The sequence below is a fragment of the Caloenas nicobarica genome, chromosome 3 (genome assembly GCF_036013445.1).
Source record: "Caloenas nicobarica isolate bCalNic1 chromosome 3, bCalNic1.hap1, whole genome shotgun sequence".
In the NCBI taxonomy this organism is placed as follows: domain Eukaryota; kingdom Metazoa; phylum Chordata; class Aves; order Columbiformes; family Columbidae; genus Caloenas; species Caloenas nicobarica.
In genome coordinates, this window is record NC_088247.1 from 54,918,993 (window position 1) to 54,942,313 (window position 23,321).

General features: G+C 38.2%; 1 protein-coding gene across 20 annotated transcripts in view; it reads right to left on the bottom strand.

Moving 5' to 3' along the window:
* TRDN (triadin) overlaps positions 1-23,321 on the bottom strand; it is a 233,463-nt gene that overhangs the window by 88,205 nt on the left and 121,937 nt on the right. For 19 of the 20 annotated variants that reach the window (XR_010606058.1, XR_010606057.1, XR_010606059.1 and 16 more), the window contains 2 exons: positions 11,651-11,686; positions 8,630-8,683 (listed from right to left, as the gene is read on the bottom strand). Coding sequence is in view for 17 of the 20 variants with exons in the window: in XM_065633048.1 (XP_065489120.1) it covers positions 8,630-8,683; positions 11,651-11,686 (90 nt within the window). In the remaining 3 variants the exon portion in view is untranslated. The remainder of the gene's footprint in view (positions 1-8,629; positions 8,684-11,650; positions 11,687-23,321) is intronic. The other variant, XM_065633052.1, reaches the window with a different exon arrangement.

Here is a 23,321-nt window from a genome sequence, read left to right on the forward strand (position 1 = left end):
GCAGTAGAATGAGGCATATTACTTTGTAACTGATTTAGGACATGAGCATACCAACTGAGAGTGGTCATATCTTGCATGGTACTCAGCCATTACTACTTGCTCATGCTTGAAGTAGCTCATACTCCACCTTCTTTTGACAAGGGAAGGACTTCTGCTTCAATCTCTGTAACCCATTGAGAATATGAGTCTGGAACAGACATTTCAGAAAAGAAAGAAAACTTTGAAGGGTATACCAGTTCTAGATTTTGCCTGTTATTAGGCAAACATGGTGTGCAAATTAAATTAGCTAATTCAGCAGCAAAACCAATAGATCCTAGAAACTGCTGCAATGAGATCTGAAAGGAATAAATGTAATTCAAACTTAATGAACTTAGAACAGGAGCTCTAACTATAATGCCTGACTGGGAGCTGGGTCCTGATGTTGGGTAGACCGAGTCGGGTAGAATGAGAAATTGAGCAAAAGATTTGGTATACTTGCTCTCAGAACACAAATGAAAGGATTGTGTGGTTAAATACTTTGAAAGGCTTCCTTGACTGCCTTAACCAGGACAAGCAACTTCTGCAGAAGATGTTTGCAGAGGCAGCATCATGATGGAGGACATTGACAGAAGATTCTAGGAGAAGTGCGCAGCTCAGACAGTCAATAAAATGCTGAGAGGAGCCCACTGTATACATAAAATAAGCCCAGCAACCACTATTTCTGAAATATGTAAATCTCCAAGCTTGAGTACTCCAAGCAGCTGTTACAGAAGAGAAAAACTCATCAGGTTATTTGTGGCGCTCTGCAGACTAAACAGATACTGTTGGTAATTACTTGTTTTGTACTTATGACACCAGACTGCAACTTCTTAATACAGACACTTTCAGATCTGTAGTTGATGTAGACCTGTATGATGATGTGAGAAAATTCATATTTAAGAAATATCATAGTGAGGCATACTGTGTTTCTACTTGGTCTCTCTCTAAAACATAGCACTGCCATATTCAAGAACATCGTAAATGGTAGATGTTATATAACCATATACAGTATAAAAAAATTTAGTCCATACCACTGCTCCCGTGAAAATCCAGTACCATTTTCATAATGGTCTCAACAATCAAGATGATACTCATTTATCCCCTTTATAGCAAACAAAGGTGGTACCGCTTCCAAAAGACTATTGCCTGGGAAGGGAATCATATATATATAGAATCATAGAATCATAGAATGGTTTCAGTTGGAAAAGACCCTCAGGATCACCGAGTCCAACCATAACCTAACTCTAGCACTAAACCATGTCTGTAAGAACCTCGTCTAAACGCCTTTTAAACCCTTCCAGGGATTTACCCTCCACTTCCCTGGGCAGTCTGTTCCAACGCCTGACAACCCTTTCCAAGAAGAATTTTTTCCTAATATCCAATCTAAACCTCCCCTGACACAACTTGAGGCCATATCCTCTTGTCCTATTACTTTCTACTTGGGAGATGAGACCAACACCCTCCATGCTGCAACCTCCTTTCAGGTAGTTGTAGACAGCAATAAGGTCTCCCCTCAGCCTCCTTTTCTCCAGGCTAAACAGCCCCAGTTCTCTCAACCGCTCCTCGTAAAACTTGTGCTCCAGGCCCATCATCAGCTTCATCACCCTCCTCTGCACTCTCTCTAGTATTTCACATAGTGTATGTGATAGTCTGGATTCAACAAAGCTTAAGCAGGTGCTTAAATGCTTTGCTGACTCAAGATAGAATTAAAGATATGTTATGTGCTTTGCTGAAATTGGGCCCAATTCTTGCCAAAAGTGCACTTAAATCATGAAACAACTTCAGGGTTATGAAAGACTGCCAGCCTCAGAATAATACACCTTAAAATTCCCTTTGCATAAAGAATGGACACTTAAATAATCCTTTTAGCTCTGATTTGTATTTAAATAGCATTTAATTTTGACCCTCTATTATTCTCATTATTGTTACTTTCACGTATTAAATAATTTCTTTTTTGTAGTTAACTTGCTCCCCCTGTCTTGCTCTTAGAGTAATACCATTTTTGTGTTAGTAGTATAACAATACTTTGCTGCATTGCATAGACTGGACTGTGGCATTTCATAATATCAATAAAATGAGAAATAAGGCTGCATTTTTAGTAGGAGTGTCTTCACAGTTCACTATGATGCGAAAGGAAGTATAAAATTATTTTAACTCTATATGATCCTGAAACAGAGGATGCTGTAAGGAACGTATAAATGCAACAGTAGTATGCCAAGCTATGAGACTGGGCATTTCAACATCAAAGCAAAAGTAGCGAAACTATGCTGAATTCTAGGGCGTTTACTCAAAAATATTTTAAAAATTGGTTAATAAAATTGGGTTTCAGACTAGAAAGCTTAGTGTTAAATAAGCTATTTCACAGTCCATTTAAATAAATCCTGTATGTAAAGAATTCAAGACTGTAAAGTAAAACCTTCTAACATTGGAAAATTCCTCTCCTAAGAGGGCGTATATTGTGACATAAGTCAAGAATTCATTTTTCCTTTCTGATTAAGAGTTGGTAATGATCCAGCTTACACAGTCCTGCAGACAATTTAAGACCTCCTGGTCTGCAATATTTTTTCAGACTTGAACTGGGATGAAAGTGTCAGTGAGTTGAAATAATTTGTGGAATTCATCTCCAACCACATAATAGATTCTTGCAGATATTAAGCAGCTGAGTGATGGACTACTGCAATAGCAGCAAGGTTGTAGTTGCTGAGGGTACAGTGCATTCCTGGCAGACCAGGAGCAGAGTCAGCTGAGAAGCTTCGCTAAGCCTGGTGGAAGCTCTCTGGGATAAACAGGTGAGGACCAAGAGCCAGTTTCTCCTATCTTGCAGGTTGCTGGGGACTCAGTTAATGTAATTTCCACCTAGTGTGCAAAGACAAACAAGATTGTAACTCTCTCTTTAAGACGAGAAAGAAACTGAATAATTCAAAGATATGATGTTTAACTTCCCAAGGAGTTAAGGTGGGAGAGAGTAAGAATTATGCTAACCCAGACCAACAAGAAAGCCTCTCTGACCCAAAAGGACTATAGAATGATCCTGGATCTAAAACCAAGGACCCTGAGCAGCAGCATTAATACAGGTAGGGTTTCATTATTTTGTTTACCGCTGCATAAACACCTGCTACTTGAGTGAAGATTTATTTCATCTGGAAATAAACTGCGAATACTATCCCTATGCATGCAATGAGTTACCTCTATCATTTGTCACTGAAAAGTTAAACTGTAAACCCAGAACATAAACCCTTAGAATGGCTGTGCTTACATTATGAAAAAGTCTGAGGGGATTAACTTCAGGGACTAGAAAACTGAATAGACTATTACAGCTGTCAGAAGAATTTTCTTGGTAACACCTGTATTACAGAAATAGATGCAGAGATGTGGTTGTGGTTTACCCCAAGCTAGCAAGATAACCACGACAGCCGCTCGCTCAGTCCCCACACTCTCACCCCCCAAATAGGGGAGAGAATTAAAAGGGAAGGGAGAAACTTAGATTGAGATAAACACAGCTGAATAAAATAACAAAATACTAATATGCTACTAATAAATACATATTAAAAATAGAAATAGAAATAGAATATAAATTAAAATACATTTGACGCCATTCCTCATGAACTCTGTGCACACCAAGCAGCCAGTCCAAGGAAGCAGCACCTGGTCCCAGCAGCCGATCCCAGAGAAAGAAAAGAGGAAGAAGACAGAAAGGCCCAGAGGCCTCTGTGAAATGGCAGGATGGCAAAAACGCTGAACTAAAGAAAGTCCTGAACAGAACTCCCCTGAACAGGTCTCCAAGAGCAAAGGGAATTCGAGAGAGACCCCAGGATCCCGACTCTCCTTAAATATGATGCTCCTTAAATATGATGCATGATGCTAGTGGGATGGAATATTGTTATTGATCAGTCTGGAAGTCAGTAAAGGTCTGCCCCATCTACGCCCCCGCCCCCCAACTGTGGCCAGAGCACTCAGAATGTCCTTGGCTCTCAGACCAGAGCAATTAAAAACATTAACTCTATTCTGGGGTGTTATCTCTTGCTCTCAAACTAAATTCTAACAATGACTGTGCTAGCTACGAAAAAGAAAAGTTTCTGACTGCATGAAGAAAATTAACTATTAATGCTGACCAGGGAAGTGGCTTCTTATGAAGAGAAATTTCAGGGCACGTAGAGTCACTTAGACATAAGATCCTGAAGAGATTGCAGGATGGTAAACTCTACCAGGTCCATGTCCATGTCCATGTCCAGTGAGAATGACAGAGAAACTCTGTTCCTCTCTTGTTCCTCTTTCCAAAAGTTCTTACATGGGGCTGTGTAACACAAAATTTACACTGATTTTTTATGTCTCTTCTCTTGGGAAATATATCTACACAAGAAGATAATAATTAGGTGGATAGATGGAGCAAGGGGTGTGGTGTTCTGAGTAAAATACATCCCTGATGTGTGACTCGAGAGAGCTACCTGACTGAGAAAACTGAAAAAGAATCCATTATGACCTTGCCTGTTCCACTGTGTTGGTAAATTATTCAATACATGTGCTGAATTTTACTAATATTTTGTAATATTTACATGATTTTAGCATTTTCCCCATGTTCCTGTGTCCTACAGGTGATCACTAAAAGACAACCAATGAGCCCAGCTCCTTAATAAACTTATCATCCATTTCAAAGCATACTTGCTGTCCCGTAAACTTTGTGTTATTTCTTCCTTTTTAAGTAGAATAACACTGGTTATACCTTGTGGCAAGTACAATGATTCTTCCCTGCTGTCGTTTTATCACCTTGAACCAAGAATTAAAATGAGTTCTCTGTTAAGTAAATACTGCCTATTACCAGTAGAACCAGTAGCTCTTCCTGCGTTAGGCAGAGTGATATGAACCTTTTCAACTGATTCTGTGACCAGATTTTTCAGTATAGCCTGCATTCTAATGTTCTGTACTCATAAACTCATTTCATAATTTCTATTATAATGTCTATTTTTTTTTCCTTTCTGCTTCCTACCAACAGTGGAAAAATCAGAGACATAATAAAATACTAATAATTCTAGCACAACTGACAGAGTCAGTTTGAGAGATTGGACGCAGCTGACATCTGCGCACTTAAAGTTGGCTATTTGTCTGTCATACTTATTTTATGCTTTCTGGGTCCAAACTAAATTTCATTGATTTTCAGAGGGAAATGGTGCTCAAAAAGAGTTTCTCTTATGAACCCAAAGGGAGCAATGAAGAAGATTTTTTTTTGCTTGTGTGTGTAGAGGAACATGGGAAAAATTAGGCATTAAAAATCATTCATTAGGCAATTAAGTGACAGCACAAATTCTGTTAAACATGCTGTAAAATTAGATTTAAAAATCCAAGACCATTCCAGGGAAATTCTAAGCTGCAATTAAGACTTAAATTTTGCAGTATTGAAAAGAGATCCAATTTTTAAACCAGACAAATCATCAGGGCAAAGCGCTATCACTGGTGCTTAAATAAGGTGCAGGAGTGTTGCCTGTAACGTGAGATTGTCTCAAGAGAGGGACTCAGCCGAACTGTTCCTATCCTGACCCCAGCTAAGGGAGCCCAGTGGCACTGCAGCTCCTTGCTGCCTGCTGGGGAGCCCAGTTACCCTGCTGCTAATTCAATTGCAAACGCTCCTTGTGTTGTTTAAGCCTGTGCTCCCTTCCCTGCCCCACACTGCCATGTGCTTGCTTTCCTCATGGTGCCAAAACAGACCCAGCAAACTCCCCAAGCTGAGGTGTGATGTGTCTGACACCTGGACCGCTGACCCAGGTGAGGCTCTGCTGGGATGGGAGTGGGGGAGAGGTTTCCTTCTCAGCCACCTGTCCTGGTAGAGATGGCAGGATGAGGCAGGTGCTCAGCACCTGTACACTCACCTCTGAGAAACCCTCCAGAGGATACGCTGGGCCCAGCACACATGGAGTGCCTGAGGAAACAGCCGTCGGAATAATCTCCCCAGGGAAGTGGTGGATTCCGCAACATTGGACACTTGTAAGAGTCATTTGGACAGGATGCTGGGACAAGTTGTCTAGACCGTGCTTTTGCCAAGAAACGTTGCACCAGGTGATCCTTGTGATTTCTTCCAACTTGGTATTCTATGATTCTGTGATTCTATGAAATCCTGTGTAAGAAACCTGTATCCCTCCTCAGGGAAAAATGATAAATAGATTTTTGTAAGGCTAGGTCATTCTCAGACCTGTCCTGCTGGCACAGCTGGGGAGGTGATGCACTGTGGTGAAAGAAGAGGAAATGACAGCAGGGTTTGAGGTGGGGACGTCATAAGGCAGTGTAACTGAAGATGACTAGTGTAATGAAATATCTTCAGCTCTGTTTTTTCCCTTCAGAAGAGCATCACTTGCACATGTCGACGAAACTATTCTTCTTTAAAGCTAAACACTACTCTCTCCAGCCCAGTTTCAGATGATTGTCAGACAGGTAATTCCAGTTAGATAAAACACCATATTTGAAAATATCCACTTTGAAAATCAAGTATCAGAGACTCATTGAGGTTGGTTTCTTAGAGCAGCCCAGAAGCTCTCATAGACTTCTAAATTCCACATTCACTTGCTTTGCTTTCTCCATATAAATATAGGGACATAAAAATAGTACAGGGTTTTCTTCACCAGTGACATTAAGACCAGGAACATATGTGATGTAGAAGCACTGGAAGATGACCAGCTGTGCTTTCAGTCTGCTCAGTCTGTTAATAGAACTAAACTTTCAGCTTTAGGCATTCTGGGGTACAGGTTGTGGTGTAATATGATATGTGGAAGAAAATGAAATATGAAATTGGATAATTTATTTCATTTACTGTACTAATAGGCAGCACTCTAGTTGTGATGTTGCCAAACACACATATTTAATATTTTTCTATGGCGAGTTATTCTGAGTTATTCCCCATTTGGGGAGGAGAAACAAAAATGGAGAAGTCAAACACTACTGTTCTTTATCACTTTTAAGGCAAACTAGATATTTATAAATGTGTCAGAACTGACAAACTCATTTTATTTTTCCATAAGAGGCCATGCTAGTTTTTCCCTTTTTCTTTATCTTAAGCATATTACTGTCATCACCATTCTTGCCAACAAGCAGACTCATTGGAATATTTTTCAAAAATGAACACAAATATTGGATGCAAGCAGGTGGAATGAATTAATTATAAGCATATGGTTCTAACACAACGATTTCTGCAGTGTACTGTTGAGATATCTAAGGGTCTAGCTATACAACACACTTTGGCAACAAAGCTGCTTTAAGGAATTTTCAGTTACATGGATACGAATGCTCGTGGAGCCAGACTTAGTGAAATGATCCAGACCGAACACCTTGCCTCACATGCATATTTCTAGGACAGCTTTTAGCTCTAAGCCATGGCAATGCTGTGGTTTTCACTGTTCTCCCAGTTACGTGAGCACAACTGAACACGGTGTCAAACAAACAGCAGGCAGAGACTAGGAGCATTGGTGGGGAAATGGTGCTTCTCAGGCCAGCTTCACACAGAACACCATACAGAGTGTGCCCTATGGTAGCCTTTATCAACTGCAATTCCCAGCTGCAAGCCCTTTTGTAGTACAGGTAACTGAAGATATTCCTGGCTTGCACTGATCCTTGACCAATTCCCAGTCTCCCTTACTGACGCAAGTTATTATTCCCTTACCTGATGGAGGATATCTCTGAGATAGACCACCAAAAAGGTCTGAATTAGAGAATGACAGCCAAAAACAATCTTAAAAAAAAAAAAGAAAAATCCCATATCCACATAGATCCACGTAGCCACATAAAGAGGGATCAGCTGGAGGCAAGAAGCAGCAAAGGGAATAAGGCTGGCCACTCCAGCTCAGAAGCACAGAGCCTGGTGCAGCATTGACTGCCCTGCTTTAGAGTAGAATATTATTATAGTTCTATATTGATCACATTTTCACATGGGAATTCCCCTCCCCACCTCCCTTTTTTTTTTTTTTTGTGAGCTAATATAACATAAAGTAAAACTACAAATATCCTGAATACTTAGAATATGATTCATTATATTGACTTTTCTTAAATTAAGCAGAAATGTGACATGGCATTTTTGAAGATGTCTGTGAAGCAGAAGAGAGCAGAAATCAACCAAAAGTAGTAGATTTTTACAGTTCGATCTAAATTCAGGTATGATTTTGTGTATTTTGTTTAAAAAAGTTTGCTTGTATTTTCAGTGTATATTTATGATGACCTAAGAGTTCTGTTTTTGTAAAACCTACTGTGAGATCAGCATTTTGAAAAATCAGATACTGTTTTCAAAGGGCTTCAATATAGCTGCACATGAAAACTCGTTTCTGTAAACATTGCTTTTTAAAACAGTGTGTACATCCAGATTCATTTTTTGATCTCAGGCCTTGCAGAATGACCCAATATGGAACCTCATAGCTGCCATGGGAGGACAAGAACCAACTATAATGTTAGTGATCAATGCAAGATGTTTTGTTCTTAGCAAAGATTTCACATACAAATTACCACAATAATTGAGAGCAAATAGACAAAAAAACCCATAACGGTGGCTTTTGTATAATCCAGCAGATGGTGCTATGATGCAATAAACTGGTTCAAGAATACAAGAAGTACGCTGAATGTGAATATTTTATTCTTTTACCTGGTGCTGTTGCTTTTTTGGTGGCTGGTTTGGCTGCAGGAGCTTTTGCTGGCCCTTAAAAAAAAAAAAAAAGGAAAAAAAAAAGAGAACAAGTTAAACCAATTCCTACAAAGCTTTGTATCTTCAAAAAGCAGAAATCTGAGAAAAGGCTTCTGAAGATATATAGTCTATAGCAATTTTTTCACCAAAGTGTTAGACAAAGAGATTACCGAAAGACAAAAAGCTGATTTGCCTTCAATATACTCAAAGACATCAATAAAATAGCCATCCGAAGGGCTAGTAAACTCTTGCCATTAGGTACTGAATCACTTCTTTTAACATTTTCTTTCTAGTAATTTGATATCTATTGGCAAAGCAGAGCAAAGCAGGTATCTAGGGGTTCGGGCATGGCCTCGCTGCTTAGGCAGCAGCTGTGGATGGGGAGCTTCCACATTTATCTTGCCGCTCTGAGAGCAAAAGGTCTCGAATGAGCCTACGGCAGCTGGCGAGGGTTCACTGCTGTGAATTCAGCAGTGGTGCTTCTTAGGATCCCACAGATATTCAGAGTGGCATTCCTTTCCCCTAATTGGATTCTCTCCCTGATGAGAAAAGGTGAAATCAGGCTACTTCTGCAAAGTACATTCACAGACAGGCCTACAACCAGGAATCTCTCTCCATCCTGATGAATGGAGAAGCATTAGGAGAACAACTTCATGTTTGATCCTGCACTTAGAAGAGCAACTGCTGGGCTCTCCTAGCAGAGAAACAGAACCTCTCAGGCCACATAACTGTAGTTGTTCTGTTCTTGGTGTTTTCATGAAACTTTTGCATCATCCTCTCTTTGCTGGGGTAGGACATTTCCTTGCAGAATGAAGGTCCAAATGATGAAGGGTATATGCATCCCCAAGCAGACTCAGCCCTGGCTAGAAGAACCTAACTAGTCTACTAATTTATTTACTCTTTACTGGTGTTTAGTTGATTGTTTTTGTCCTCAGGAACTACTAAAACAGACTGTACTTAAACCACAATAATTTGACAAATATCCATAAGCTAAACTCCACTGACTTTCAAAATTAGGGTTTTTTTTATATCAACTAGAAGATCCTCTAACTTGAAATTCACGTTTCGGTATTATTAGAAGAGATAATTAATCATTTTAATCACAACCTGAATTACATAATGCCAAAAAATGTTAGTTAGTCCTTCACATCTGTCACTATGTTATCACAAAAAAAAAAAAAAAGCTAAATCAGGAATGTAATTTTGAGTTTTTCCAGCCAGTCTTTTGAGAAGTTCATAAAAGATGTATCAGATTGCCTTGTGAAACAGAACGAAAACAAAACACAGTTTGCATATGTGGGATTGTTTTGTTTTCATCCATTTAAAAGCCTGCAGCAGATAATTATATCCTAACCTAGTTATTATTACAGCATTGCAATTACTTGGGGTGCTTACCCCTCCTTCAGGGAAATATGTCGAACACCTCGAGGAAGAATTTACTTAATATTACTTTCCTGGGTGCCTATTCTTGCAGAAGAAGAAGGAGATCCAATACACATATTTTACAAGTGACAAGATGGACTTAATACAAAACTGCAAGACACTTGCATTTATTCCCTTCTGAGCTCTCAGCTAGAGCTTGCTGGCCAGAGAGACTTTTTTGACATCCTGTTCATAACATCTGTGAAAACAAATTAAGCTAGGATTCTTTTTGTTCTACCAAGATTTTTATTTGAATTTGAAACATTTCATTTCTGAGCAACTAAAATAATTTTAACTGAGGAAAAATTTAAAATTCAGTATCTTTGACCAAAATCTTCTATAATTTATTTATTTTTTATTTGACTTTTCAATATCATTGACACAAAAGTGCTAAATGTTTTAAACTTTATTTTCTAAGCATATACTTTTTAGTTTGTAATTCACAAATTATTTCAGTGTTAATGACTCTGCATCTCTATATGAACAAGTTAGAGATGAAAATTTCACCCTACATATTTCAGTCGTGATGGAAGTGGGAAGTTTTGCTGTAACAGCTGCTGGGGAGTTCTCCCATGAGAGGAATCGTGTCCAAATCAATAGATCCTTTAAGACCTGCTTGCAAACAGGCAGTTATTTCACTAACAGGTCATTACCTGTAGAGTAAGCCCATTGAATCTTCTGTTCAATTTTTCTGAAAAATTTGAGTAGAAAACCAATGTGCAAGCTTTTTTTGATTGTCATAAGAAATCTTTCAATAAATTCCTAAAAAACTGAGGGTGGTGGGGGATTATTCTGCTATACAGAGCGGGAAATATCATATATGGAGATGGGAGTCAGAGCATTCTTTAATCATGAATTTGCATGAGATTTTGAAGCCTTCTATTTTTCCTAATTTTTCTTGTATACTGTACTTTCAGAACAGATCTGAGCAGATGAAATCTTACCAGTGAAACTGCCTTACTATCCTCACTGTGTTGAGGCACTGGTGCTTGTAAATTTGTAGAAAAGGAAGGCATAAGAGTTCCCTTGTTAACAATGTTCTCAGAACATTTTTTGAGTATTTATGTAGCAGAGCTCAGCCCCTACCTCTCTTCTGCCTCAGAAGTTTCTCTGTCAGAATGTGAAGTAACTAGGTAGGCAAGGCCTTTCTTTTGCATTTGTGAAGATAAATTTGGTGGTTCTCAGCATGTTGGACTCTCAGTCTTCTCAGCACATTTACCAAAATTGCTGCCACTGAGAGCACATTCAACTGAGACTTCACTTGACATTTCCTTCCTCAGGAAACCTTTGTTTTTGAAGACAGTGATAGAAAAGAAGGGAAGGCAAAACTGTCAGTCGCAAAGAGGAGTGTGGAATTAGAAGTAGGATAAAATGGATTTAGAAAGTAAGAGGCAGCTGAAATCTAAACATGTCACTGTTCAATTATAAACCGTGTAGCTACTTTCTTCTTTGTATTTTCAACAGTTCAATAACTATTACTTTGGATTATTGAAATGTACTGTTTGCAACTACATGACATATTTATATGAGTTCATAACCTATGGCACAGTAGTTTCTTACTTTTGGGTTCTTTGGACGTAGCAGCTTCTTTTTTATCTGTAAGATAAAAAACACATGCATAAAAACCTGGAAGGATATAGGCAGAAAAAATGCAGTGTGTGCTTCAGAGTTGAAGCAGCTTATTTGCTGCAATGTGCATTTGAATGATTCAGTGGCTCAGTTCACTTCTGTTTGTTTCACGGTACAGTTGCACTAATTTAAGCTTCAGTGTGAATGCAGCAAAATCTATGTGAATGCGAACGCTTTTGTTTAATTTCAATATAGTAATCTGTGAGATTCACCATGTGATGGAGTTACCATGGTTTACATGTACTAGCTGAGCCATGGTTGCTCACATGTACACATTGTCAGGTTGCAGAAATGCAAGGGAAGATGCAATAGGAGCTGAAGTATAGGGACATGTAATGAAAGGCATTTGACTTCCTACAATTGTTGTCAGCCATGCAATGGAGGCCTAGTTTGCAAGGCTCCATGTAATGTGTAGCCAAAACCGCAGCTCCCACACATTTCCCACATGCCAGAACAAATGGAAGGTTTACAGCTAAAGAGAAGAGAGACAATCCGAGCCATCCCTCCAGTCCAGCCTGGAGAAAAGATCCCTGCTTCTCCAAACTTTTCCTAATGTTCAGTTAAAGTTCAAGCTAATACATTTCTTTCATGTTTGTGAAAAAAAGAACATATACGACTCTTGCCAAAACCGAGTCAATATGGAATAGCTCATGAACCTGAAGGAACTCAGTCAGTCCTATGTATGGACCATGTAAGAGTAGACAAAATCTGTCCCTGGTTGACTTAAATAAAGTAAAAATGACTTGTCTATATCAAAATACAGCATGAACAGGCAGTCTACCAGAAAGACTTAGCTGTCCAGTCTCATCTTCAGTTAAGGTGTCATTTTTGTGCCACTTTTTTGTAGGACTTTTTCTCATGGCTGAGAGAAGATTTGGAATCCTTAGTAAACAGATGTAAGTGGGCATAAATACTCAGTGGTAGCTTCTCTCTCCTTGGTGCTATTCTACCTCAGAGCTTTTATTTTACAACCATACTTGGGACCTTATGTGCCTTTTTCAGTAGTCTCACCTGTACAACTATAAAATGGTTCATGGAAGTCCTGCAAGACAGATGTGTAGAGTAGTGGAAGAAGTCACTCTTCTGGTTGCCCATGAGGAAATGAACATCCTCTCTAATAATCTATAGTGTGAGTGGAATATAGGCAGGATATTGCTTATGTCCACAACATACACGAATGATAAACTAATTGTGCTCTTAAAGACTAATACAAGAAATACTTCAGGGCAGAAGCTGCCAAAATAAGCAGCTTGCAAAACCAGGACTATCTCATTACTGATAATAATACAAAGTCGTTTCAGTTTCTGTTGCTCTCTGAATTGCTGTGAAGAAGTTGATATGAGATAAGGTAATGCAAATGACTGCCAAGTAGTGTAATAAAAAGTCTTAAAAAATTCAGAGGAAAATATATTTTTATTTGGGTGATATGTTGCTCTGAACTGAAATGTTTCTAGGTTAATCCTCTGCTTCCACTAACTCTCTGTGAAAGCATGTTTTGCAGGCATTACTTCAAAGTATGATAATTACCACGTTTAGATGAAATTAATCATGAGGCAGCTTTCAGTCACGTTATCTGGCTAAGGAGCCTATTAAAGCCTTCAAGAAGTGCCTATTAGTTGCCAGATATGGAAATTTTAAAAGGTGTATATTGCAGCAGTATGAATCATTTATCACAATAATCTTCTATTGCTGGAGGTTATAAAAAAATAAATAAATTGGTAGCATCATTTGCAATAACAGACTGGATCTAAATAAAACTCTCAAGTTCTTTATTTCTTTTTTTCGTAAGTTGTCATTTATCATGACGAGATACTTTAATATATTTTAGAACTATAATTTATGTTAAAAGAACCAATGTGTTTTTCTACCATCCGAAATACATAGCATATATAAATTCTGAGTAAATAGCTGGACAATTTTTCCAGAAAGAAAAATCTTATAATTTTGTTGTTGTTGTTGTTGTTGTATTTCTGGTTTGTTTTGGTTTGTTTTGGTTTGATTTGGTTTGGTTTGGTTTTTAAGAGCAGAAAAATTACCAATAGCTGATTCCAATAGCACATGTTGATGTGAAAATGTAACTATTTTTACTCTTAGGCTATTCTTTTCAAGCCAAGGTGCCTAAAGTTTGATTTCTAACGCCCTACTTATGCAACTAGGCTGGAATGATTTACAGAAAATTTTCCAGAAGAGGTTTTGTAGACTTTGAACCATGCAGGTTCCTTTGAAGGTATATAACATTTCCATCTAGGTGACTCACACTTGAGTGAAATAAATGACCTAACTGCAAAGAACTGAACAACAGGTAGATCCCACAGAAGGAGAGAAAACTGATCAGGACTTCTGATGTCTCTAAATGTAATTACCTGCTATACAGATTTTTATAGTAATTATGTCTTTTTCTTAAAAAGAACAACAACAAACTCTCTGACCTGTTGGTGGGTCTGTTTTTTCAGGTTAGTTAAGAAGAAGAATTTCCAGAAGAAATTAACTGTTTTTCAAACACGAGTGTTAGGTGACATATGAACATTATCCTAAACACATCTTTGCCAATCAGCCTAGGAAAGACACTAGACCTAATCTCTAGAGCTTTAGGCTATTTTCTCTTTAAAACTTTACATCTGAAGTCTGGCAACAGGGATGGCAGCTCTACGACGTGAGAATGGTGCCCACACTTTTTGGAAGACATGTAACTTCGTTAGGACCCATGTAACACATGGACATCAGTCTGGGCACTCCAGCAGCCTTGACCAGTACTACAGTCAAAAGTACTGTGACTGTCCTTGGTATTAGTGACAGAAATATTCAATATCCAGCAAGAGGGAATACATTTTATTTTCAAGAAGAGTCACACTTCTACAACAACGTAAAGCGATTAAAAAAAAAAAAACCCTTTAGTAGCCTTACTATAGGAGATAAAACTTCAAAATCTGGTGCTTTTCGTAATTTGTTTCCCAATATGAAGCAGTCAATTTTTCAGAAGTTATTGAGGACACATTTGATACTCAGCTCTTCTAAAGGGCTTATGTAAACCACTCAAATACTGAGCAATCTGAAGTTTTTTGATACCTCTGACCACCCTAACCATGGGCTTTTTTGAAAACACCTACAACAGGCTTTAACAGACTACGCACCATAGCTAAAAATTCATTTGTCAGCCATGAAGATCTATGAAGCAGCCTTTTCTTTTTACACTTATTCTCAGGAGACATTTGAAGACAGTTGTATTCTGGTCTGTATTCTCAAAAAGCAAGCATGGTTTTATGAGCTATCCTCTTCCGAGGCGAATGAACATATTTTTCTTTTACCCACTCTTGAAAAAGATTAAAGTGCAATAAAACTTTAAAAAATTATTTTATTTAAAAATACCACATATTTAAACAAACATGATCTGACTTTGTTCTTATCTGTACAGGCTAAAAGGATCAATTTTGAATTCAAGCTAGAAATGAGAATTTGGCAGCCAGCACAGATGTATCTCAGTAGAACAGCAAAGCAGTACTTTATTCTTTTGCCTCTTTATAGCACATAGCTCGATCTTTTCCTCAGGCCTCAATCAGCATTCTTTTGAAGTAAACTAGCAGTACACAGTAACTGCAAATGACATCTAAACTACACATGGGGCAAGAAAAAAAAAATTCCTCTAAGCTTATATAGCATCTTTCATGCCAGTGAGTCCCTAGGAGGTTGGTAATAAGCCATTAGACAAGGATGCTCCAGCGCTCTAGTACAGAATGTGGTTGGTTGACTTTAAACAAACTTCCAAAATGGAATATTTCAATCATTGCTCTGAAGTGAATTCTAGATCTAGGGTTCACAAAACTTTTACATCTTTTTTTAGCAATGGATTTATAATACAGTGTACATTTGAGAACAGCAGACCTTCAGTAGCTCCATACAACCTATAATTTTTATATATAAAAAGTTCTGGGAAATAAATAAATGGTTTTCAAATTGTACTCTCTTGAAAGGCTTCTCTGTGCTTTTTCTTCCTAGAAATCTCTCATTCAAATATATATAAGCTTATAAAAATATCTTAACTTAAATGTGTTATTCAGATAAAATGATATTTCAGAGACAATGTGTTGATAGCTCTGCTAATGATGCACTGTTTAAAATAGCCACCTAAACCCACTTTTACTACTGGAAACCTTATTTTATATGTTGGATCTAAACCAACCTATCTCTTTGGAAGCTTACCAAAGAACATGATGGTAATATCAAATTTGCAAACAGAAACTAATTTCAGCATCCATTGGCAACCAGTGGCCAAGCTGAACAGTAGCTAAGATCATAATCAGACATTGTGTAACCCAATAGGTAAGGTTAAATATGTGAAGGATGCAAGAATTCCTCTGTAAAGGCTGATCTGGACTGAGCACAAAGACCCTGGGGAATTACTAGATGCCTCTGAAAGATGATTCACTGAATTGAAAGCTAAACAGAAATTTACAAAGTTAATCAGTTACTAAATGAGGAATTCTCATCCTAAACATCAGCTAGCACTGGCCATCTACCTTCTCAATCTTTTAGCTGATGATCACATACTAGAATGGACTTAATCAGACGCCCCTGACTGACTAATGATCTACACAGAATCACAGAAAATGAGTTATATGATAAAGATGCCTCACATAATGTGACCACAGAAGAATGTTTCTAACAAGACTTACACAAATCTCATGTCATTGCTTGGCTCTTACTATTTATTTTGACTTAGGTTTTCAATTAATTTTGTAATTAGAAATAGGAGAAAAAAAGTGAAGAGGGCAGAGACATGAACAGGAACTTCAAGAATCAAAGAGAATTGTGTTAAAAACTGACATGCTATTTTCCAATGTCTGTCGGTCAAAATTGTACGGGTTCTCCAGAAGAGAAAAGGTTTCTGGCTGTTATTACTGACAAAAGCAAAATCGAGATCCTGCTTTGGGAGCTTGGTTCTGTCTTTGCAAATGCAATACAACAGCTGAGCTTTTAAGACAACGCACCTTACAAGTACGACAGCTAATGTTTCCTTTGCTGCCTTAAGCAAGAGTTCATGAGAGTGGAAATAAAAATTATAACAAGTGGCATCTGATGGCTGAGAATTTCCATCATGTGAATGAAAAACATAATTAAAGTCGCCTAGAGACCAGTCTCCGTACAGTCTGCTCTCAAGCTAGCAGATGTACTAGAATTTAAAAACAATTTATTAAGTAGCAAGATTTGCAGTTAATGTGATTTACAGTGGTAAAAGAGGAAAACAACCCCGACAGTTGAGCATTATGAAAAATGAACCGCTATTGAACATATAGTAATTAAAAAAGCATTTTCAAACCTCCTATTGAAATATACTGTGATCTAACATTTATTTTTTCATTTACTTGGAGTTCTTAAAACTAATTTCCACAAAATGGTATTGATTTCAACTAATAATCCAACATTCTGTGAAGCATTCAATTCCGAACTTTCTTTAAGAATTTTTTACTCAGTTGCTTTTTAATTTATACTATTTTTGGTAATTTTACACTAATTCTATGACATTACTGATGTAATTGTCATCTTACCACATCTCAAGGCTTTTGGGAGTACTTTTTATTTTGATTTTCATCACTTCTGAAACAACATATGTCCACATATAAGGACATTTTATGAGTGCCTTTCTACTGTAATGTCTCTTTTTTACAACCAAGATTTTAAAAATTTCATATTATGGGGAATTAAAACAATACTGTTTCTTTTTTTCAGTGGGCTTAAAACCTAGGAAGGCTCTATCAAAAGTGATCATAGTAATGTAACATTAATTTTTTAACATACTTTCCCAAAACCCTAAATTTTGACATTGGCATTAAAAGAACTGTTCAGAAATATCAACATTTCTTCCACATGGAAAATTCTGTGTTTGGACCAGCACTTGATTTTTTTCCCTGTCTTCATCACTGAGCATGATATTGCCATATGCTCGGTGACAACTCCTGACAAAAACTCCTCTTGTCTTTCCAAAATATTGTTTCTTTGTGAGCATCAGAAAGGCATCTCACTGCACCGGCAACGGTGAAGATGTGCACAAGGAAAACCATGGTACTGTACCACTGCTGCTTCAGAGACCTTCCCTGCCCCATTTAGTGACAGCAATAAACTCCCCAACCAGAGCTAACAAGCTTCCTTTGAGAGTAACTTGGAAATAATGGAGAAATTTCTTGGCAGAAGCCAATAAGTCTTAAATCCCAGATTGCAGGTTTTGCTTTTAAATCTCTCCAGCCTGTAGGACACAAAGTGAGGGGAAACTGCAGATGGTGTTGTTGTTGTTGGGTGAAAATGGGAGAAAGTGGAGCTTCTGGAAGGTAAAATCAAGCTTCCTCAAGCAATATGAGAGTGGACTATAAGAAACAATTTTAAAAAGGCACTGATAAACAATATGGGATATAAAGGGTTTGAAGAATTTATGACTATGAAACACTAGCTAACCAACTAACGTTCTTCTGTTGTTGATTACAATAGAAAATTGGTGATGATACTCTAAAATTTTTTGAGATAATTTTCCATTGAAGCAGAAAAAATATTCAAGCTCTCTGTGAAGGGTGCCCTCCTCTGCATCATCTCTATTTCCTCCCCACTCACAATAGCAGGCTTTTGGATAATTTCTTTATTTCTTTGGTATGTCCAAGTTCTTTTTGATCACCAGCCCTTGTGTGTGTTGTTTCCCCATTGAACTGTCTCCTCGCGTCATTATATCCATCACCATTTACAAAGGAGCTCTATATTTTGCACAACTACCGCGTGCCTGTGAGCCCTGAGCAGCGCAGCACCAGAGGCAGGTAGTAGCCTAAAGCCCACAGAGCTTTCCAGAAAGTTGTGTGGCAATGCACGTTGCTGAAATACTAAATGTTACAGCAAACAGATTTCCCAAGATCATTTAAAAAGTTCACTCAGTAGAGGGAAAAATAAAGCAAGTAGAAACGGATGTGAGCAAACAAGTGATTCAGCTACACTTGTAGTAAGAAACAGCCTGCACTTTGGCAATGGCCAATTTCAACTGTACCAGTGATTCATGGTTCCACTAATTAGTCATTTCTCCTTTCTGCTTTGTAATTGCTGAAATGGATTCAGTCTCTCCCACTGCAGAGCAGGTGGAAACATGTTTCATTGCCTTCTGCATTCATCAGGAGTGATTTCAAAAAAAAAACCTCTGGAGCACAATGTGAGATCACAGTCATCCACACAGAGGAAGCTGTAAGTACAGTTAATTACACAAGCTGCAGTCGTTTAGGGAAAAGGTAGTGCTTTTTGTGTAGCAAATGCAGGTAATAACATTAATTCCTAAAATTTAAGAATCAGATCTTTTCCTGGAATACACTGTCATTTGAATTAGTGTAAATATTATAACAGCTGAAAATTTTCCTCAGTATTTTTAAACTTTTCTTGAAACAGGATGGGGGATATACTCTCTACACTTTTCTTAAGAAAGCTCAGCACCAGTACTTTTTGAATGGCTCATAAGAGGATTTTTTTTTTTTTTACAGTCAGAATAGTCTTTGTTAAGTGTATGTTATGCATCCTTGTGATATGTCTTTCTGTACTTCAAAATATATTTCATTTTTTTTAATTTCTCTTGGATACATGGATGTACAGATGGCATCTGTAGACATTATCACTAAGATGAAGATATTTTTCATACTTCTGAAAATAGATGTAGTCAGCATTCTGACTATGTGAAAAGGGAGGTCTTGATCATCCGTTCATCTTTATAGGTGACACACTATTCTAATTACACCCTCGTAAGTGAAGTAAAATCTATGAGAAAACAACCTCATGCAGAACCTACTACAATCAAGCTAAAAATTGATGCACTTATAACCACAGCTATGTATGGCTTTTTTGCTTAAGAACATCTGCCCATTCTATTATCCTAATCATTCAATAATACTTCATTGACTTAGTCTCTCAGAGTTACGTATAGCAAAGCCACAAAGTTGGCTCTGCTTCTTGAAAAACAGATCATGAGAGCAAGCATGGCCATTGGGAACATTTACTGAAATGTTAAACAACTGTAACTAAGAGTCAAGTGTAAAGGATGCCCTATTATAAGTCAGGAATACCTTTGGTCTATGAACCTTTCTAGGGGAAAGGCATCCAAGAGACTGAAGTAAACTTTCAAATAAGTGATGTGAAAGTCTTCATCAAATATGTGTTCATTAAGACTTAGTAAAAGTTTTCAAAACTTAATTTCAAGGTCAATGGAAAATTTACTTTTTATGTGTAAAGTAAAAGATAATAAAGAAAATCAGTCTGATCCCAAACTCTGAAGATTCATACTGACTTTATTCAGCTGTAGGTCAAACCTTCGACTTGTCCTTTGAGTAACAGCAGAAAATAGACAGCACTGGGTAGGTATGTCATTGCAACTTGACTGATGTGTCTGTGCATAGATGTTTCACACAGAACAATTATCCTAAATATCAGGCCTGCTGACTCAGATGCACATCTTATTTTGAGGGCGTAGAACTGTTCTTCTTCATTAAAAAGATTAACTTTGTGTTGTTTGAGGCATAGGCATATTCTAATCCTGTTATTTCTGGATGTGACTGGAAAAACAAACATTGCATTAATCCCCAGACCAACATAAACAGGGCTGATGCAATAAATTAGATTCTTTAATTAAAGCTATGCCACCCAGCTGCTTTCAGAGCACAGGTACTTCATTCTACATTTCTGAAAACCGAAAGGCAAACTGATTGTTTGGTTACCTGTGTGCTCTTTAGACTGAATATCTATCACCTTCAAGCTCCTTTGTTTCTAGTATCATATTTCCCCAAAAAGTTCTTTACAAGACTGACAATACAGTGTCAAGGAAGATTGCCTGTCAGACACTAAAATGACCCTTGTGCTTTGCTCAAGAAAGACTGTCTTGCCAAATCATCAAAAAGTGAGTTGTAGGACAAGCCTAAGGTTCCTTCCTTTTATCTGTATTTGTTGAAGGGTTGACATGTATAATTTTCCACCAACCAGATCTTACCACCATCATCCACCATTTGCCTTGTGCAGTCAGAGATGGGAAAGAACAAACACAAAGAAATGGGTCTGGCTTGAGCAATACTCAGCACAGCCTTAAAAGTGGTCAACTCACAATAGCTAGCAAAGGGGCCACTGAAAGGTGATTAAAGCTTGTTAATCTGCTGCTAACATTTCATGTACAGAGCAGGCACCGTAGGCAGCGAATATTCATCTTCTTCTCTTCTAGAGCTTGCTTTGCACAACACATGCAGGTGGGCATGCATGGCGAGGGAGACAGTTTCCTCTAAAGTCGATTAATACTAAATGAAAGAAGAGGTCATTCTTCCACCTCAGAGTTGCCACACCAGTCATAATGGAGATCCAGTCTTACACTGAACCAGTTGTTACTGTGAGGGGAGGAAGAGACAGGGCAAAGGCAGGAAAAACTTGTTTCTAACTCCTTACCTCTTTACATATTGCCTCATTTCTAGCTCTCAAACACTGAACCCTAACCATGTCCTGGAAGGGCATAAGTGTTTGGTTTGGTCTTGGCATAAAAAATGAGGGTGATGGAGGTGGGAACTTCTTGCAGCCTGAGTCCCCGCATCCAGAAACCACAGCCCGAGGAGTCTAAATTAGTTGTCACCTGTGTGCTCCTGCACAGGCTGCACAGGGGAGAGAGAGACAACCCCAACGGGCAACCCAAATCCTCCTGAGGCTGAATCGCCTTCTGGAAGGGCTTTTAACTTCCCATTGAGTATGTGGGGAGTCCATGGGGGTAGCAGTCCTAATTTGGACGCCTTATTTGAGTGCTCTTTCAATAGGCAGTAAGGGACAACATTTTCAGAAACACCACAGTGACCTTGCAGCCTGTGTCCTTTTTTCAAAAGTGGAAGAGGTGTTTAGGAGTTCAGTTTTCACAGAAAATCAGTGGGAGTTAGTGCCTGGCCTACTTTGATGTGCTTGTAAATCCCACCAGGTGCCATGCTACATCTTTAGCACCTAAATGTCTTTGAAATCATGTTGTCAATCACTGCTGAGAATGGAGCATAGAATTCAAAGTCCACTGAGTGCTTTGAAACTTTCAGTGTAGGACGTATTTGAGCTGCCTTTTGTCTTGTTTCAGGAGCAGACTCCCTTAACAGCCAGTCACGTGGAGACCATGGGAATTGCTTTTCTGCTGTGTTTGCACCTCTGCGCTGCTGGATCTTTTGCCTTGTCCCTCACCGTGACTTTATTTTTATTCTTCTTTTTTTAATCTGTTTGGGGAGCTACAGTCTGATTTTTACTAAATGGCCATACCTGTCTTTTGATGATTTCCAACTGGAAAAACAGGTTTTCCTGTTTTCCGTGGGAGAATGAATACTTACAGGATGACTACCAGTCATCTGTTCAGCTTACAAAGGCTTATAAAAATAATGTGGAAAGGAATTTCCATTTTTCCAATGAACGTGTGAGACAGTTATCTCCAACAGCATTTCTACACTGACTCTTCACTGCATTCTCTTTTAGCTTATCATGTGTATCTCTGAGGATATACCTCCATTATGCTGAAGGCTAGAACACACCACCAGGATATCTAGTCTGACATTTTGTTGTCAGAGACTCCTTTATTTCAACTAGGCACCTTTTCAGCTGATGTGTATCTTCCATTAGGTAAACAATCATCTTCTGCAGACATCAGGGAAAGCAATATCCACCCTATGCTGTGATATTTTATCATTCTTAGTGTTAAGAACATGTTCCTCATTTTCAGTCTAGATTCAGTTACCTTCAGCTCCCAGACATTCATTCTTATTAAAATTTTCCTAATAGACTAAAGGCAGCTACTCTAACTAGAATTTTTAGTATCCACTATAACGAAGTCACCTCTTTCTGACGAGTCAAACAGAATACATTATTCCTTTCTGTGAACAATATCCTTAGTTTGTAAATAACTTGAGTGACTTTTTCCTGTTCTTTCTCCAACTTGGAGCACATACCAACATGCAAGTTCCAGTCTCTCCAGTGGCTTGTACGCAGGTGATGTGTGGCCATGGTCTGTGTTTCCTGTTGCAAGGTTTATAATTTCATGGCTGTATGAAAAAATATCAACCTCAACTTGCCATTCACTTTGTCAATTTTAAAGTTACTTTCCAGATGTAAATGTAAGTGACAATATAACACGAGGGAGTAGGGAATTGGGCCCTGAGGATAGAAAGACTATATTTGGGTGTCACAGGAGAATATAACTCTGAATAATGAGATAAAATTAAGCAAGGGAAAATTTAGGCAGACTGGAATGAAGTTCTTCTTAACTGTGAGATCTATTAGCTTGTAGAATAATCTTCCGTGGGAATTGATGGAGGCCTAGTTACTTCAGACATTTAAAACTAAACTGGATAAAGCACTTGAAGGTATTCTGTAAGGAATTATCCTGCATTGCCAGAGAGAAGGATTAGGTGACCTAGTAGGTCATTTCCATCTCCTCTTTCTGTGATTTTGTTGTACAAAGCCTCACAAACAGGAAATTCTTATCAAAGTCAAGAGATACCACTAAACCCTGTCTGTGTCAGAGAAAGAAGAGTGAATAACATCCCCTGCTGGTAACTGTGCAGGAATCCTAATCCAGCGGTTCTGCGGGTAAGTAAAT